The sequence below is a fragment of the Penicillium pulvis genome, assembly GCF_028828015.1.
Source record: "Penicillium pulvis strain IBT 33274 chromosome Unknown scaffold_8_segment0_segment0, whole genome shotgun sequence".
NCBI classification, from domain to species: Eukaryota; Fungi; Ascomycota; class Eurotiomycetes; order Eurotiales; family Aspergillaceae; genus Penicillium; species Penicillium pulvis.
Genome location: NW_026643080.1, coordinates 3,689,453 through 3,705,601, shown reverse-complemented (window position 1 = coordinate 3,705,601; position 16,149 = coordinate 3,689,453). Strand labels below are relative to the sequence as shown.

The 16,149-nt window shown below is 50.0% G+C and overlaps 6 protein-coding genes across 6 annotated transcripts; 2 read left to right on the top strand and 4 right to left on the bottom strand.

The window, feature by feature from the left end:
* Positions 1-52: 52 nt before the first annotated feature.
* Positions 53-1,590, top strand: N7503_010811 (proteasome regulatory particle base subunit RPT5; the record flags this gene model as incomplete). The annotated part of the gene is made up of 3 exons (XM_057070357.1): positions 53-366; positions 449-864; positions 932-1,590. The coding sequence occupies 3 exons, from the start codon at positions 53-55 to the stop codon at positions 1,588-1,590; spliced, it is 1,389 nt and encodes a 462-aa protein (XP_056916968.1).
* A 512-nt stretch (positions 1,591-2,102) lies between these two features.
* N7503_010810 (glutamine--tRNA ligase) lies at positions 2,103-4,079 on the bottom strand (the record flags this gene model as incomplete). Its single annotated transcript, XM_057070356.1, has 1 exon — positions 2,103-4,079. One exon carries the CDS (start codon positions 4,077-4,079, stop codon positions 2,103-2,105), a length of 1,977 nt encoding a protein of 658 aa, XP_056916967.1.
* A 656-nt stretch (positions 4,080-4,735) lies between these two features.
* N7503_010809 (uncharacterized protein) lies at positions 4,736-7,113 on the bottom strand (the record flags this gene model as incomplete). Its single annotated transcript, XM_057070355.1, has 2 exons — positions 4,736-6,656; positions 6,716-7,113. The coding sequence occupies 2 exons, from the start codon at positions 7,111-7,113 to the stop codon at positions 4,736-4,738; spliced, it is 2,319 nt and encodes a 772-aa protein (XP_056916966.1).
* A 2,398-nt stretch (positions 7,114-9,511) lies between these two features.
* Positions 9,512-10,333, bottom strand: N7503_010808 (putative carbonate dehydratase). The gene is made up of 3 exons (XM_057070354.1): positions 9,979-10,333; positions 9,827-9,912; positions 9,512-9,773 (listed from the first exon to the last, which is right to left on the bottom strand). The coding sequence occupies exons 1-3, from the start codon at positions 10,324-10,326 to the stop codon at positions 9,539-9,541; spliced, it is 669 nt and encodes a 222-aa protein (XP_056916965.1). The 5' UTR covers positions 10,327-10,333; the 3' UTR covers positions 9,512-9,538.
* Positions 10,334-11,939: 1,606 nt separating this feature from the next.
* On the bottom strand, positions 11,940-13,766 carry N7503_010807 (General alpha-glucoside permease; the record flags this gene model as incomplete). The annotated part of the gene is made up of 2 exons (XM_057070353.1): positions 11,940-12,980; positions 13,050-13,766. 2 exons carry the CDS (start codon positions 13,764-13,766, stop codon positions 11,940-11,942), a joined length of 1,758 nt encoding a protein of 585 aa, XP_056916964.1.
* A 602-nt stretch (positions 13,767-14,368) lies between these two features.
* Positions 14,369-16,105, top strand: N7503_010806 (glycoside hydrolase family 13 protein; the record flags this gene model as incomplete). Its single annotated transcript, XM_057070352.1, has 1 exon — positions 14,369-16,105. One exon carries the CDS (start codon positions 14,369-14,371, stop codon positions 16,103-16,105), a length of 1,737 nt encoding a protein of 578 aa, XP_056916963.1.
* Between the last annotated feature and the right edge of the window lie 44 nt (positions 16,106-16,149).

Here is a 16,149-nt window from a genome sequence, read left to right as displayed (position 1 = left end):
CTTTTTCTTCCGATACAATTGTTTTTAATTCTTTGATAATCCACCACCCATCATGTCGACCCTTGAGGACCTCGACGACCTCGAGCGCGAGACCAGAGACAAGAAGCAGGACCAGGGAGATGGCGACGAGAAGAAGCCTAACGACAACGAGGATGCTGATATGGGCGATGCCGACAAGAAGGATGAGGAAGAGGAGCTTCTAGATGAGGAGATTTTGCACTCAAGCACCGCAGACATCGTCAAGCGGCGGCGGATGCTGGAGAACGAGATGCGGATTATGAAGAGCGAGTTCCAGCGTTTGACACACGAGCAAAGTACAATGAGAGAGAAGGTCAAGGATAATCAAGAAAAGATTGAGAACAACAGGTACGGCCTCCAGGCATCTCGGGACGAGGATCTGGATGAGATGACAAATGCTTCATCAATGCTGACCTTCGCGCTACTTTAGACAACTACCATACCTCGTTGGAAACGTCGTCGAGTTATTGGACCTCGATGTGGAGGCCGAAGCAGCAGAGGAAGGAGCTAACATCGACCTGGATGCCACCCGTGTGGGCAAATCCGCTGTCATCAAGACCTCCACCCGCCAGACTATCTTCCTCCCGCTTATTGGTTTGGTCGACCACGAGAAGCTGAAGCCCGCCGACTTGATCGGTGTCAATAAGGACTCATATCTCATCCTGGACACCTTACCGGCTGAATACGACAACCGCGTGAAGGCGATGGAGGTCGACGAGAAGCCGACGGAGAAGTACACAGATATCGGTGGTCTGGACAAGCAGATCGAGGAGATCGTTGAGGCTATTGTTTGGCCCATGAAGGAGGCTGAGCGGTTCAAGAAGCTGGGCATCAAGGCCCCGAAGGGTACGCCCCATCTCCATTCAATTGCCTTTTGCTTTTGACAAAGCTAACCATAACCCTTGATTTACAGGTGCTTTGATGTACGGTCCCCCCGGTACCGGTAAGACACTCCTGGCCCGAGCCTGTGCCGCCGAGACAAACGCAACCTTCCTCAAACTCGCCGGTCCCCAACTCGTGCAGATGTTCATCGGAGACGGCGCCAAGCTTGTGCGCGACTGCTTCGCCCTGGCCAAGGAGAAGGCCCCCTCAATCATTTTCATCGACGAGCTGGACGCCGTTGGTACCAAGCGATTCGACTCCGAGAAGTCCGGTGACCGTGAAGTGCAGCGAACCATGCTTGAGCTTCTGAACCAGCTGGACGGTTTCGCCTCCGATGACCGTATCAAGGTCCTGGCCGCGACCAACCGTGTCGACGTTCTCGACCCGGCCCTGCTGCGTTCCGGTCGTCTTGACCGCAAGATCGAGTTCCCTCTGCCTAACGAGGAAGCCCGTGCCAACATCCTGCAGATCCACTCTCGCAAGATGTCCGTCGAGGACAGTGTCAACTGGGCTGAATTGGCCCGGTCGACGGATGAGTTCGGTGGTGCCCAGCTTAAGGCTGTCTGTGTTGAGGCTGGTATGATTGCGCTGCGCAAGGGATTGAGCAAGATTGGCCACGAGAACTACGTCGACGCCATCGCTGAGGTCCAGGCTAAGAAGAAGGATACCAACATGGGTATCTATGTCTAAGTCTAGATTTAAGAATGGTTCGTTCGTTTCTCGTCTCTTATGAATTTTCCTTTTCCTCGTCTCGTGTCATGTATGTATGGTTCAAGGCATGAATAGGCCGGTAATACGCTATGCATGCGGGCGGTGCCTCTAAACTAAATATCATGATGACTTTAGACTGATATCAATCTTGGATGCCTTTCGTATGATGATTACCAAAGAGTAGACTCTCAGTTTGCAGCCTAAACAAAAACTTACGAGCTACATGCATATACATATATGTAACTTGGAAATGTCTTCTATATTTTAAACTATACTGAGGCGTTCAAAGTGGCATCGCACAAAGACAATCCGACGTATTGAATCCAAAGTCACCATAAGAATTTGATCAAGAGGAAAATTAGGTACCAGTCTTGATGTATGCACATGTCTTCATTTTAAAGGCTAGCAGAAACAAAAAAATGCAATGGCTAAGACTAAAACCATATAAAACACCACCTCAACCCCCACAACCCATGAGTATATCTAAAAGCTTAGTTTTTACCAGCATCCTTAAGCGTAACAATGCGGTTCAGAATAAACTTATCAGCACTGGACTCCCGATCAACAGCATAATAAGCCGACCGAATACCCTGGAAACGGATAGAGTGCTTATTATTCTCAACATCATCCTCAGCAGCATCCTTAGGCCAAGGCGCAGACTTGCTAATGTCCTCGAATCCAGTCTCAATCATGGCATCCTGGTAGATCTGCTCAGAGTCCGGGTCGATATCGGCTAGGAAGCCATCTGGGTGTGCGGAGGGATCCTCAGACTTGAAGAGCGGGTTGAAGGCGCGGACCTCAGCGCGGATGGGGCTGTTGTGTGCAGGGGACTCGGCGACCCAGTGGATGAATGTCTTGGGGCGGGGGGCGGTTTCGCCTTCGGCAGGCTTTTCGTACTTGGCGTGCACGACTGTGACGAGGCCGTTGGAGTCTTTCTCGAAGGTTGTGGCTGTGATGGGGAAGGGGACCTTCAGGAGACCGATTGTCTTGCCGGGGGCGAGACGGAAGTAGTCTGGGGAGTCGACTTCGCGGAAGTCGGAGCGTTCGATGTAGACTGTCTTAGTGAAGGGGACGTTGTGGGTGCCGAAAGCGGGGTCCTTGGAGAAGGGCACGTCGCACAGCTCAAGGTGATCTTCGGGGAGGTTGTCGATGACGACCTTCAGGGGCTCGAGAACGACCATCAGACGGGGGACGGTGGTCTCGAGGTACTGGCGGACACTCTGGTCGAATCGGTGCATCTGCACGTTTGTGACGGCCTTGGTGACTCCGATTTCGTTGACGAAGTTCAGGATGGCACCGGGGGGAACACCACGGCGACGCAGAGCGATAAGGGTGTACAGGCGAGGATCATCCCAGTCACGGACATGGCCCTCCTTAACCAGCTGGATAATCTTGCGCTTGGAGAGAACGGTTCCGGTGATGTTGAGACGGCCATATTCGCGCTGCATGGGACGGTAGACATCAAGCTTGTCGTTAAGCCATTCGTAAGAAACACGGGAGAGCTCGAACTCGGTTGTGCAGAGCGAGTGAGTGATACCCTCAATACTATCGCACAAGCAGTGGGCGAAATCGTAGGTTGGGAAACACTTGAGACCCTTGGCGTGGTGGTGCTCCTTGTCGCTCTCCGGAATGCGCCATGCGAACAAATCCCACATCTGCGGGTTGGGGTCCTCGAGATCCTGCTTCATGCGCAGAGCAGCCTCTCCGGCCTTGTACTTGCCATCGCGCATAGCACGGAACTCAGTCAGAGATTCCTCAATGGGGCGCGTGCGGTGGCTACAAGCATAGCGCTGACCACCACGCTGACCATCCTCACCCTCGCCACGCTGAGCCTTGACCTCAGCCTTAGTGCAGTGGCAGACGTAGGCGCCATCGCGCTTGATAAGTTCCTCAGCGAGCTCGTAAAGACGCTGGAAGTTGTCACTGGCATTAGTCTCCCGCACGGGCTTGAAGCCTAGCCAGGACACAATGTCGCGAATAGCATTGTAGTATCGCTCCTCCTCACCGGCGGGGTTTGTGTCGTCGAAACGGAGGATACACTCGCCTCCGTGGTGGCGCGCGAAGCCAAAGTTCACAGCAATGGCCTTGCTGTGTCCGATGTGAAGGAAACCGTTGGGCTCGGGCGGGAAACGGGTGCGGATCTTGGGATGGGTCTCGGAAATAGGTCTCTCCTGGTACACGTCGGACAAGAAACCAGTCTTGAACAGGGCTTCGGGGTCGCGGGGAGCGGCGGCCTCTTTAGCCGGCTTCGGGGCCTTGGGCTGCTTCTCCTTGGCGGGCTTGGGGTTCAGCTGGGCCTGCTCTTTCTTGAGCTTCTTCTCCCGCTCTCTCTGTTCTTTCTTCAGCTGCTTCTTGGAGGGACCGGCGGGGGCAGCGGGGTCAGCGGGGTCAGCGTCAACAGCAGGAGCAGCTTCCTGAACGGCCACCTTTGGCCGCTCTGGCAAGTCAACAGGCGTTGCCGGATCCATTCTTGAAATAATGAGTTCTCAATGGCGGGGAAGATAATTTTTATGGAGGGGCTGCGATGCCTCTTATCAGTCCCCATTCGCTTATCGGGCCGATGAAACCCCGGATGAGTCATATATATACTTCGAAGATAAACATTCCAATGTTATCACCACCATTGATAGATCATATGATATGTAATATACAGTATGATTCAAGGAGGTGGCAGGGATAAATTTACAGCGATAGATCAGATTTGAGACATGTGGAAGGTATCGTATATTACCGATAATGTATATAATGTACATATAGAGAAAATGTAGGTACAATGATGGTACAGAATAGTACAGAAGAATAAAAAAAAATGCCAACCAGAACCATAGCGCCTGATCATGTGGCGAATTGAGATGCGATCGAAAAGACCGACAGCAGACCACAGACAACGACGCGTAGGTCACAGACAAAAGAAGAAAAGGCCGACATAATTGTACATGAACAGTCGAGCCACCGGTCATGCTCATTAAGACCGTGAACGCCAAATGCTAACCTGACGGTAGTATGTGCGATAAAAAGAAGATAGAAAAATGAAATAAATCAGACCATGACAAAGAAATCGACCAGATGCGGGGTATATGGCGTGGGAATCGAGATAGAAGACAAAGAGAGGATGGAGATATGTTTAAAAGAGTTGTTGAGCATTGATGAGCTCAGAGTTTCCTGGGCGATCGCGCTCCATATGGAACCACCACTCCCTACCAGTTTTATGGTTCCAGGATCCAGTGCAGGAATCCTTTTCCCAAGGCAGGGCAGAGTTAAATGAACCGCTCATGGTAGTGGTAGGAGTGGTGGGAGTTGCAGGAGTGCCCGTAGATCGACCACTCAGGCTTCCCCATCCGAATCGCGAGGTAGTGGTGGAGGAAGGGGATGTCAATTCCTCTACCGGCAAAGGCAAAGGGACTGTGCTGCGGCTGTCGAAACAATGGACGCCCATTCCAGCAGCATATGATAATGATTGATTTGATGCAAGCAGCTGCTTCCATCCGATTAAACCACCTTCTGATTCCTGACCAGGGATATCAGGGCGTAGTAAGAAGTGGGGAATTGATGCACCCGTCAGCGGATCTTTCATGCCGATGCGGCCCATGTAGGCTGGCATACGGAAATCATAGACCGTCTTGGGCCCTTCGTTCTCGTCCTCGGGGTTGGTCGATCGGTTTTTATACCGCTCGGCAGCAGCCCAGATGCCGTAGTCATCCATTTCCGGTTCCGGATCGTCCTCGAATTGTGCGGCTAGGGCATTGTCCGGTACAAAGTTGTCAGAGAAATCTTGGATTAATACCTGCAGACCAGCTTCTGGGTCCTTGACAGCCATGTCGATGAAAGTCTGTGCACGAATCCGGGAGTTTGTCAAATTGTTTCCTGCGGGTAAAGCAAGAGGCCGAGTGTTGACAGAACCATGGGAGCTGCGAGGCAGACTGTATCGGTCTGGTCGTAATAGGGCCTGGCCTTTAGTAATGGGTCGACAAACGGCTTGCAGAGCCCCGGGAGGCTCCACATCGTTCGGCGCACGAAGGGTTTCGAGTTCTGGGAAGCCAGCGGACAGAATGCTCTGAGCGAGATGAGAGTTGGGGGTGTCGGACTCCTTTTTAGGGCTCTGGAAGGGAAGGCAGTCGAGTTGGGTGAGGGCTGTGCCGGGGTCTGGACAAGCTACATCCCAGTGTAGGTATTTCAAGGTCGAAGAAGCCAAGATGGGCTGGAACACCATGCCTTCTTTCGGCATAATGGGGCATTTAGCAGTTTGCACAAACTTGAAGCGCTCGAGTTGTCGGAGTGAGGAGAGAATCTTGGAGATGACGAGCAGAGACTCGATGTTCTGCTCCACCAAGACAAATGACTTGAGAGAAAGGGATTCTGGGCGAGATGTGTATTGGGTCAGACCGCCCTCAGTGACTCCAGGGAGGCTCTCCAATCGCAAAGATTCCAGCGCTGGCAAACACAACAATGTGCTATCAGCGAAAGCGTCCTCGTTGAAGGAAGAAATGCAAAGGTTCTTCAAAGAAGGGAGAAGGTCGAACATGCGCAAAAAGAGACTGGGCTCCAGGGCACCATTCCCATTTAATCCGTATAGCATCAAGGTTTCCAAATTCGACCATTGGACATGGTAATCTAAGAATTCGAACATCTGGGATGGACCCAGGCTGTCCGGGCAGGAGTCACCGCGTGGAGACATTTCGGTCACCTCAGCCGCTTCACCCAGGACCCAGGTATGCTCTTTCAACTTCTTTCGAGTCGACAAGGCATGTGTCAAGCGGTCAAACTCATGGTGATAAGGGACCGTCAAGCCGAGTAATCGCTCGAGGTTTGGACAAACCATGACGACAGACGCGATTAGATCGCGATACTCTTGCCATTGCGCGCTTTGCTTTGTTGTTGTGAAGAGCAGATCCATCTGGGGAACGCGTAATTCGTGGACCTGATTTGCCAGCGACTTCCGTTCACGCAGGGTGCGTCTTAACAGCTTCAAGCGACTGCCTCTTTTGAGTCGATATTTCTTCAATTGGGCGGGAGAGTCGTTGCCAACGATGTGTATTTGTGTGTATCTAAATGGCATGAAATTAGTATCTTCATTTGACTTGCGAGCATAACGAGTCTCACTCACAGTCGTGCGCGGACAGCCTTCTCCCATGACCTGCAGGTCAAGGACAAGGCATGCAAGTCACGCTGAAAGCATGTTGTGCAGCCTGTCTGGTGAGGGGCTTTGTGTAAAGTTTCGAGACTATCAATGATAACATCGTATACCTCATGAGGTAGTCGTCTTTGAACTGGCTCAACGGTCTTCGCGATTGATCCGATGGAATCACTCTGGCGAGAGGAAGGAGTTGGGGATGTGGGCGGGTTAGAGGTTGGCGCGGTCGAGGTGGTGTAATTAGACTTGTAGGAGGAAATGGAGGAAGTTCGAGATGACACCGGCTGAACTGTCACCGTCCAATCTTTACAATCCTGCGGGATGGCGTATGGCACAGCAGGGCTATCCGGTCTACTGGCGACGACACTCATTGTGTATTGACTCGCCTGGCATCTGAGGCGTCAACAGCGCGTAAGAAGAGCCGACAAAGGTAACCAAGCCAGAGAAAAAAGACCGAAAAAGAATAAGGTGCTCGGAGAACGGGAGGCGGGGGAAGCGCCGGAATGTAGGGAGGTTTCTCGACCCACGGACGGGAGTGTCGTAATTCCGAGAGATCGACGAATGCCAGACGCATAAACAAACAACACGTCTATTTCAATAGCGATTTCGAGTCCACGTTCAACTTCGACTTCAAGTCCGAGTGCAGGTTCAAAGTGTGAAGAGTGTATCTCTAGAGTGTAAGAAAGGATATCACGTCAAGTCACTTTAGGGTCCCGTAAAGGCATTGGTCGATCAACCCCCACATCAGGCATGTTCTGCTCGTGCTGAGCGGAGAAGTGACAGGGGCCGGTTCAGGGGTTGGACTAACCAATTCCACTCTCTAAGCCCGAACAGTTAAAGATCCGCTTTACAAAGACCTGAGGGATTTTAAAGCGATTTGTATGTCCTTGAACATCAATTCTATATTCTTGATTCCCCCTAGAAACAAATACCCCGGCCACGCGTTCGTAAAGTATCAGTATGGAACTATTTACTGTACCTGCATCTGTTGACATGTCAGGTTCCCCCGTGCATAGGGCTATTTGCGCACAAAAGGTTCAATAAACATCCTTCGGGGACACGGTTCGTGAACTACAGCGCTAGTCTAAACCTAGTCTAGTCCAGTGGGGGCTTAGTGGGTCATTGCCCCTTTTCACTAGGTTTTTTCGCTCTTGCCCCTTCACTCTGAATGCACTAATGCGCCATGCTGATTGTAGTACCGGATACTCCGTAGGGCAGACCGACACTGTTGGTTCATTTGTATGATATCAAGCTGCACTAGTATGTTTCAGAGAGAGGACAAGAGATGAGGCAGGACTCTCTCACCTACTGATAAACCATTTCACCCCCAATGCGACCGTCAAAGCGCGCGCAACGTCAAAAGGCCTCCTGTGGGATCAAGTAATGGCAATCGGTGGCGCAGAAACTAGCATGAGAAGAAGTTAAAAAAAGAAAAAGAAAAAGACTTCTCCACCGACACAAATCCCACGTTTTTTGCTCCTCCCCGATCACCATTTGCCACCAACTCAAAAACATGAACTTGTACTAGCGTCAAACATTTTCACGGTAGAGGCCACAATAAAAGCAATAGAAGAGCAATATACTTTCCAGCGATCAATGAGGATCAGCGCTCGGGGATTGGTTCGACCCCAGTATAGGTCCAAGCGGCCAAGCAAATGGCCGCATCATCCTATGGGCCTGTACCGACTGTACAACACAAAGGAACCAAAACTCGGAAGTAACGGCATTATAGCTCGGCTTAATTTACTCGGCATAGAATGGTGGCCAGTCATCAAGATAACTATTAAATGTGGGACAAAACGCCTCCAGCTGAAACCCGATCTAGTGGGGTATGAACCTGACCGCCCAACCAATCGCACCAGGCGATCGAGTTCTCGCGGCTCCTTAGATCGAGTTGCAGCTCCATCAGACGAACACGATTTGGAATTTCCACGAGTTCCACTCATGATTCGTGGGCTTGCTCAGTCTCCTGCTTCGAGGGTCTCGCACTCGGTACGAGGTGTACCTATCTCCAGAATTGGGGATGGGGTCCACTATAATGTCTTATCTCGAGGCTTTAGGGGCTTGAGGGGCGAATGCAAGACATGGAGGTGCATATTTTTGAGTCTTCCAAGATTTCCTTTCCTTTGTATACTAATGTACAAATTGTACTTGCATGGTGTATCCGCATGGAGAACATCTGACCAATAAGTGTTGACGCTATATCTGAATTTCCAGATCTAATCCAGTCCCCATGACAACATCGGCGGAAAACACGTGTTTCATTACTCTTATCGTTGAAACGAGGACTAGCTTGGAATTATGCTCTTCAATGATTCCACTGCGGAGCGCACTTAGTGTTCCTATCTAGGATAATTAATCCCGACCCGAAGATGTCCGATGAAACTGGGATAAGACGTGGAAATCTAATCATAGAGATCACTATACCTGAAAACTCCACCATTTCATATAGTCTCAGACTCCTCATCAACCTGAAGATGGCCACTGGAGACTCCGTGAAGCCTAGCAAGCCGTGATGAACTCTACTTTATTTATACTATAAACTTGCAGCGAATAAGACCAAGCCACATCATGCAGGGTAATATAGATGCAGACAGGTTCAGTGGCACAAATGTGCCCCACTTGAGCTTTGAAAGCAATGTTATTTTCAAACTGACCTTTGCTTCAGATTCCGAGGCCAAACAACATGACTAACTTCTGGAGGGTATTTCAAAGGTTCCGAGCCATCCGATCTATCATTAATATGTACATTTTCGTCTATCGCCATATATATATATACATATATATGCATGATCGTCAAATCCGACACTCGGGGCCCTCAAGCAACCGAGTTGCCTCCCCAGTATGCGTATCGTATACAATTCCATGTAATTGCAAGCTACCCGACTTCGCCGCATCGTAAACCTCGGGGAATTGACGCAAAGAGCGCAACTGATCCAGAACATTTAACTTGACAAACGCGCGATCGGATTCTGCTTCGGGGAGTCGATCGATGGTATCTTTGTGGGACGAGTGTAGAGAATCAAGCTTGCTGTATGGCTGTTAGTTCCATTCATTGCCTCCACAAATATCGATGTAACTCACCTTAGCCATGGTCCCTGCAATCCATTCCTTGACGCAGCCTTCACTATTTGACATCCGTAATGTCCACAGACGACTATATGTTTCACCTGAGAACGGTTAGTGCATCTTTCGGGTAGTGGGTCTGGATCATGCGATCAATGTGATTTACTCACTCCAAGAACAGAGACAGCATATCTCACAGCAGTCTCAGAAGATAAATCGCCCTCAATAATCATGTTGCCAATATTCCGGTGTACCATCATTTCGTCAGGAAGGAGATCGAGAATTGTCGTTTCTTGAAATCCGCTATCCGAGCATCCAATCCAGAGAACTTGTTGAGTCGGTTGTTGCAAACTAGGGATAAAGTTCGCTTGCAAAGGCGCAGCCTCAAACTTTCCAAACCGAGTATTTTCCATCGCGATCGTCGAGCAAGGCGCAGCGTGAATAAGTCGGGCAGGAATCGGTCTCGCGCGGAAAGAAGAAAGAAGCGATCGAGATGCCCGAGCGAGCGGAGAGGTCATGAAGGATATGATTCGAAGCGTCCGTATATTGTCACAAGGAATATATTTAAGAAGATAAGGTTATTGAATACCGGAGTTGAGGACAGTAGAGTTCAAAGCAGGAAAAGTCTCGGTCGTCACCGGAAAGGCAGGTGCAGTCGCCTTTTATAACTACGTATGCCTGTGAGTGGATCAACAGAACTCCGATTCTCGCTGGGTCCTGTGCGTGACTTTTAGACCCTCACGACCATCCTTAGTTAGATTGAAGAGACACTGAGCGAATCATGGGCAAGCAGGGGCGAACCCCCATTGCCGTTTAGTCATTAAAGGTACGCTAGAAACCCCGAACCTCAACGGCTCCGAGTATTTGCCGATGCTTCGGCCGAGTCCCACTTTCGCTCCCGGCAGCCCTAAATCGAGATAAGATCCGCTATAAAGCTGCATCGAGATGTAGTTTGAACTTTATTCAAGCTCTTTGCTTCCATTCATTGGGACAACTGCTCCGGGGTTAGGCCCGAACTTGGGCATGTGGCAGCATCCATGCATTCTTCACGGTTCATCCCGGTAAATGGTGAGACGAAGATCAAATGACTTGCATATGCTGTTAGTCAACCGGATGTCCTGATGTTTCGAAAGAAAGAACGTGTGATTGTCGCATTTAGCTTTGCTGCCTTTGCTGCCCGTCAGTTTCCCTTTTTTCACGGTCCGAGGTTGCTCTTTTGCATTCCTCTAATGTTCGTGAACAAGCATCATGTTCTGATCAACAGAGCTTCGAATAAGCCAACATTGGAAAACCATAATGGTACAACCCATTCAAACAGCACCATTGATATCATGCGAGTATCACTTTTTTTTACTTTCCCCCCTTCTCTCCTTCCACCACACCCGACCGGCGCCTTCCCATGCCTGGTAGCTTTAGCACTAGCAGCTTCGACCAGCGCCTCGCAGATAAAACAATGCGTTTGTTCTCCTCTCGGCCTGAGTGACTTTGAGGCAAACACATCAGCAAGTGAGTGAGACAAAGGGAACCCTGCCTGCCAGGAGTTTGGATCGAACCCACAATCGAAGGGGTGTTCAAGCTTCCGGCCATAGATTAACATCGTGTCGAGCGACGTGGGCAAGATGGTTAGATCCTCCGACGGGCTCTAGCACCGAATATCATAACTACTATAAGACGCCCTGGAATTGTTTCGATTCGATGCACGTCAAGACTGGTGGCAGGCCCTGAGACTAAAAAACATACATTGGGCGAAATGCAGCGAGCTCCTACTATCTCTGCTCCGAGTTGATGCTGACTTACAGGGCTAAGATCAGACTGGAGTGTGGCCATGACCCCTACCTTCAGGCGACGAGGAAGTTGTGTTCTCAACGCCCCTGAAACAATCGAGATAAGACGTTCCTGCAGAGATCTCTTCTGAAAGCTCGTTGGTGCGAATACACGCGATCACTCTACCGCTGAATGCCATACATCAGTTCAATACAAGACGACGAGCGGCTATTACCCACAAAATCAATATACAGGGTGCATGTTTTGCAGTGCCTTGCTGTGAGGGGACAGCCTGTCTAAGGGGGAAAATCCTAGAGACGAGGCATTGAAATAAAGCATAATATGTGAAGGGAATAGAAAGTAAGTCCTAAATGTGCTCCATAATTTCCACTGAAGGCTGGACAACCTTTTCCTCCTCCCCATGATCTTTCTCGTGCACGGAAAACGGATCCACAAATGCCGAGCTAAACTTGCGTGCCGAAACCCCACGTTCAAACAGCAGATCCAACTCGGCATATGTTCGGCCCTTCGGCTCAGGTAAACGGAAAAAGACCCACACAAGACAAAGCAAAGAAGTCCCCGCCCAAAAGAATCCAGACTTAGCACCCCAGTCCCAAGCCGAAGGATTGAGCATGCGCGGGGTAATAATGTTCACAACGACACCGCTAACATTGTAGGAGATCCGCGCAAGGACGATGGATTTTGCTCTCAGGCGTGTAGAGCTTAGTTCCGAAACAAGCGAGTAGCAAACGGGTCCGACGCTCGCATCATAACAGAATGTGTACACGAGCAGGAGGCTGCCGATAGCCCACTGAGCAGCCACATTACCTCTGTGAATAATGCCCAGACAACCAATAATAAAACAAACAGTCATCTGAGCACCAAGACCATAGGCGTACAGTGTCCGACGTCCAAACTTGCCCATCAACACCCAGGATAGCAGCGTACCGATCGCACCGATAATATACTGTACCATGCTTAATGTAAACGCATTGCTGGTAGCCAAACCAGCCTGCTCATAGAAATAAGTCGAGTATCCCATAAAAGCAGACCCGGATACCTGCTGTGCCATCCAAGTCAGACAAACGGTCTCCGTGCGACGAAGATCAACGCCCGTGAAACAATCGAGATAAGACGTTCCCGCAGAGATCTCTTTTTCAAGCTCGTTGGTGCTTCGTATCATGGCGATGGTTTCGTCAACATTGAAGTCCGGATCTTGTCCCTGTACGGTGAGCCGTTCTAATGCGTGCCGGGCTTCATTGATCCGTCCCTTGCGGACTAGCCACCATGGCGACTCGGGAGCAAATGCTACACCGATCATAATTGGGACGGGCCACATCCATTGTAGTGCAAATGGAATTTTGTAGCCCAAGTCATCGGTGCGACTGGTCATTGCCTTGAGTACTCCCTGTAGATCATATCAGCAAAAATTATATCAATGAGAGAGAGACTAGTAATGTTGTGGTAGTGGACTTACCGAGGCAATGATTTGACCAATAACCCAACAAAGATTAACATATGTCGTCAGGTATGGCCGCAGCACAACGGGACACACCTCGGACGCATATGTAGTAGTAATAGTCTGGAAAAGACCCCAAGGAATTCCAATAAGGATTTCGCCAATAAGCAAGACTGTCAATGTCTTGGCAAAAAAGATGATAAAAACAAAAGCCACACAGGCAATCAAAGAGCCAATAATACTCTTCTTGTAACCGAAGCGCTCGGCAATTATACCATTGATGAGTAGGCCTATAAGCTCGCCAACTAGGGCGCCATTGGTGAGGCCCGACTGCCACGCAGCGGTGATTTGGTATGTTCCATTAGCTAGTTTGTCACCAAATGTCTTCTGAAATGGTCCGTATGCAAATAGACTCGCAATCAGTGCATTGTCGTATCCCTCCATGATGAGTGCTGATGAAAACAGAATCGACCACCCCACGGCGTGTGGGTATGTACGAATACCCTGCCAAAGACCCATCTTGTGTTCTGTCTTCGTGGCCCGATTGGCCTCAGCAGCCAGGGTGGCTACCGGGGTGGACGTAGGGATCTTCTCTGCATCTTGCTCTGGAGAAACTGTCGACATATTGTTGGTGTTGCAAATAGATTGACGAGGATTGTTGAGACCGCTGCTCTCACTAGCAATTCGGTTCTGCAGGAGCGACAGCACGCCTTTTATGTCGGCGCCCGACGCCATTGTTGCCCCGTTTCCCGAGGCATGTGGGACTAACTGCTTGCGTATAATGCTAGTGTACTAACGAGTACCCCGGATTTTCCTTAGGTCGATTTTAGCAATCTGGGGCATTTCCGGGGTAAATGCTAATGCTGTCGAAATGGGATTGAACGAATCAGCTGTCGAGAATAAGAGCAAGATGAAGACTATCTGACAGGGATATCCTCATGGGGAAACATAATTCTCCATGGGGAAAACATGGGAAAATATCGCAGGTCAAAGACAAAGAAGCGGAGTTCCTGTGGCTTACCGATCCTGTAAACAAATGGACTAGCATCAAACATATCTCGGGCCGACAATGGACCAATCAGAAGCCGTCACTGTGCATGTTCGAAGTCGCACGGGGACTGGAGGGGTAAGCGTATCGGACCGAGGAAAGGCCAATTAACGCATTGCTGTGGGGTGAGGGCCGAGATAAAAGAAGAGGAATAAGCAACAGAATAATTCCCATCCAGGATCCGACATTTAATTTCTCTACAACTTAAAACTCTACCATTCGCAAGGGTAGTCTCAGTCATTCGTCGGCTATTTGATACAAAGTTGAATATACTTTAACTTTCCTTGCAATGTCCCCGCTAACGCCCTGGTGGAAAAACGCCACAATTTATCAAATATACCCTGCCAGTTACAAGGATTCCAATGGCGATGGGATTGGTGATTTGCCCGGGATTCTCGGTCAGCTGGACTACATCCAGTCATTGGGTGTCGATGCAATCTGGATATGCCCTATGTACAAGTCCCCTCAAATCGACATGGGGTATGACGTGGCGGATTACGAAGATGTACATGGCCCATATGGGACAGTCGCCGACGTGGAGGCGATTATTGCAGCCTGCCACGAGCGGGGATTGCGTATCTTACTCGATCTCGTGATTAATCATACATCCGACCAGCATGCTTGGTTCAAGGAGTCGAGATCTGACAAGGCCAGTGCTAAGCGTGATTGGTATATCTGGCGACCTGCTAAATATGATGCTAATGGTGTGCGACGACCGCCTAATAACTGGCGCAGCATATTCGGTGGAAGTGCGTGGGAGTGGGATGAGGTATCCGAGGAGTATTATTTGCATTTGTTCGCTGTCGAGCAGCCAGATCTTAACTGGGAGAATGCCGAGACGAGAGCAGCTGTTTTTGAGTCAGCGATGGAGTTTTGGTTGCGAAAGGGAATAGATGGGTTCCGGGTTGACACAGTGAACATGTACAGCAAGGATCAATCTTATCGCGATGCGCCTATTATCGATCCTAATCATGAGCATCAACTGGACGCCTCACTTTTCTGCAATGGGCCCCGGATCCACGAGTTCCTGCGCGAGATGGGCGACATCTTGCTCAAGTACAACGCCGTCACAGTCGGAGAACTCCCTTCCACCCCGGAAGTCGCCGATGTCCTAACGTACGTCTCAGAAAAAGAACAGCAGCTGAGTATGGTCTTCCAATTTGATATTGTCGATGTGGGCAGGGGCAAAGACTTTACATTTCAGACAACACCGCGAAACTGGACACTTCCCGAGCTACGCGCGAGTGTCAAGCGTACACAGGCACTCATGGATGGCACGACAGACGGGTGGAGCACGACATTCCTGGAGAACCACGACCAAGCCCGTTCAATTTCGCGATGGGGTAGCGAAGAGACCCCAGAGTTATGGGCTACTAGCGCAAAGATGCTCGCTATGCTCGCTGCTAGCCTCTCAGGAACACTTTACATCTACCAAGGCCAGGAAATCGGCATGGTCAATGCACCTCTAGAGTGGGATATGTCTGAATACAAAGATCTGGACAGTCTTAACTATTACAATTATGTGAAGAAGATATCTGGGAATGATCCCGTTGCATTAGAAGCGACGAAGGTTGCTATCGCTCATCTCGCGCGTGACCATGCCCGACTACCCATGCAATGGGATGGCACGCCCAATGCCGGATTCTCCAGCGAGGGAGCTAAGACTTGGATGCGCGTGCATGATAATTATCCAGAATTGAATGTAGCGCGGCAGAGCTCGGATCCAAATTCTGTGCTTTCATTCTGGAAGGCTCTGCTGCGTGTGCGTCGTGCCAATCCGACAGTTTTTGCGCAAGGGGTCTTTGAGGATACCGATCCATCTCACGGTGCTGTTTTCGTTTTTGAAAAGCACTCAGATAGCGAGAAACTGGTGGTGGCTTTGAACTTCTCTAGTGAGAAACAGTCGGTTGATCTGGCTGGGCGACTTGGTAATGCGAATCGAAAGGTTCTGGCTAAGAACTATGAGGAGGATGTGCTGGATTCATTACAGCCTTATGAAGGTCGTATTTACCTCGTGGGAAAATAAGGTTTCCTCGAGACTCTTAGATGTGAGCTACTATTAAACGGGCA

Bases quoted from the DNA above. Each gene is read 5' to 3' on its own strand.
- N7503_010808 (XM_057070354.1), bottom strand. From the start codon at position 10,326: ATGACCTCTCCGCTCGCTCGGGCATCTCGATCGCTTCTTTCTTCTTTC. The intron at 9,913-9,978 runs GTGAGTAAATCA...AACCGTTCTCAG, and splicing joins ATGCTGTCTCTGTTCTTGGA to GTGAAACATATAGTCGTCTG. The intron at 9,774-9,826 runs GTGAGTTACATC...ACAGCCATACAG, and splicing joins TTGCAGGGACCATGGCTAAG to CAAGCTTGATTCTCTACACT.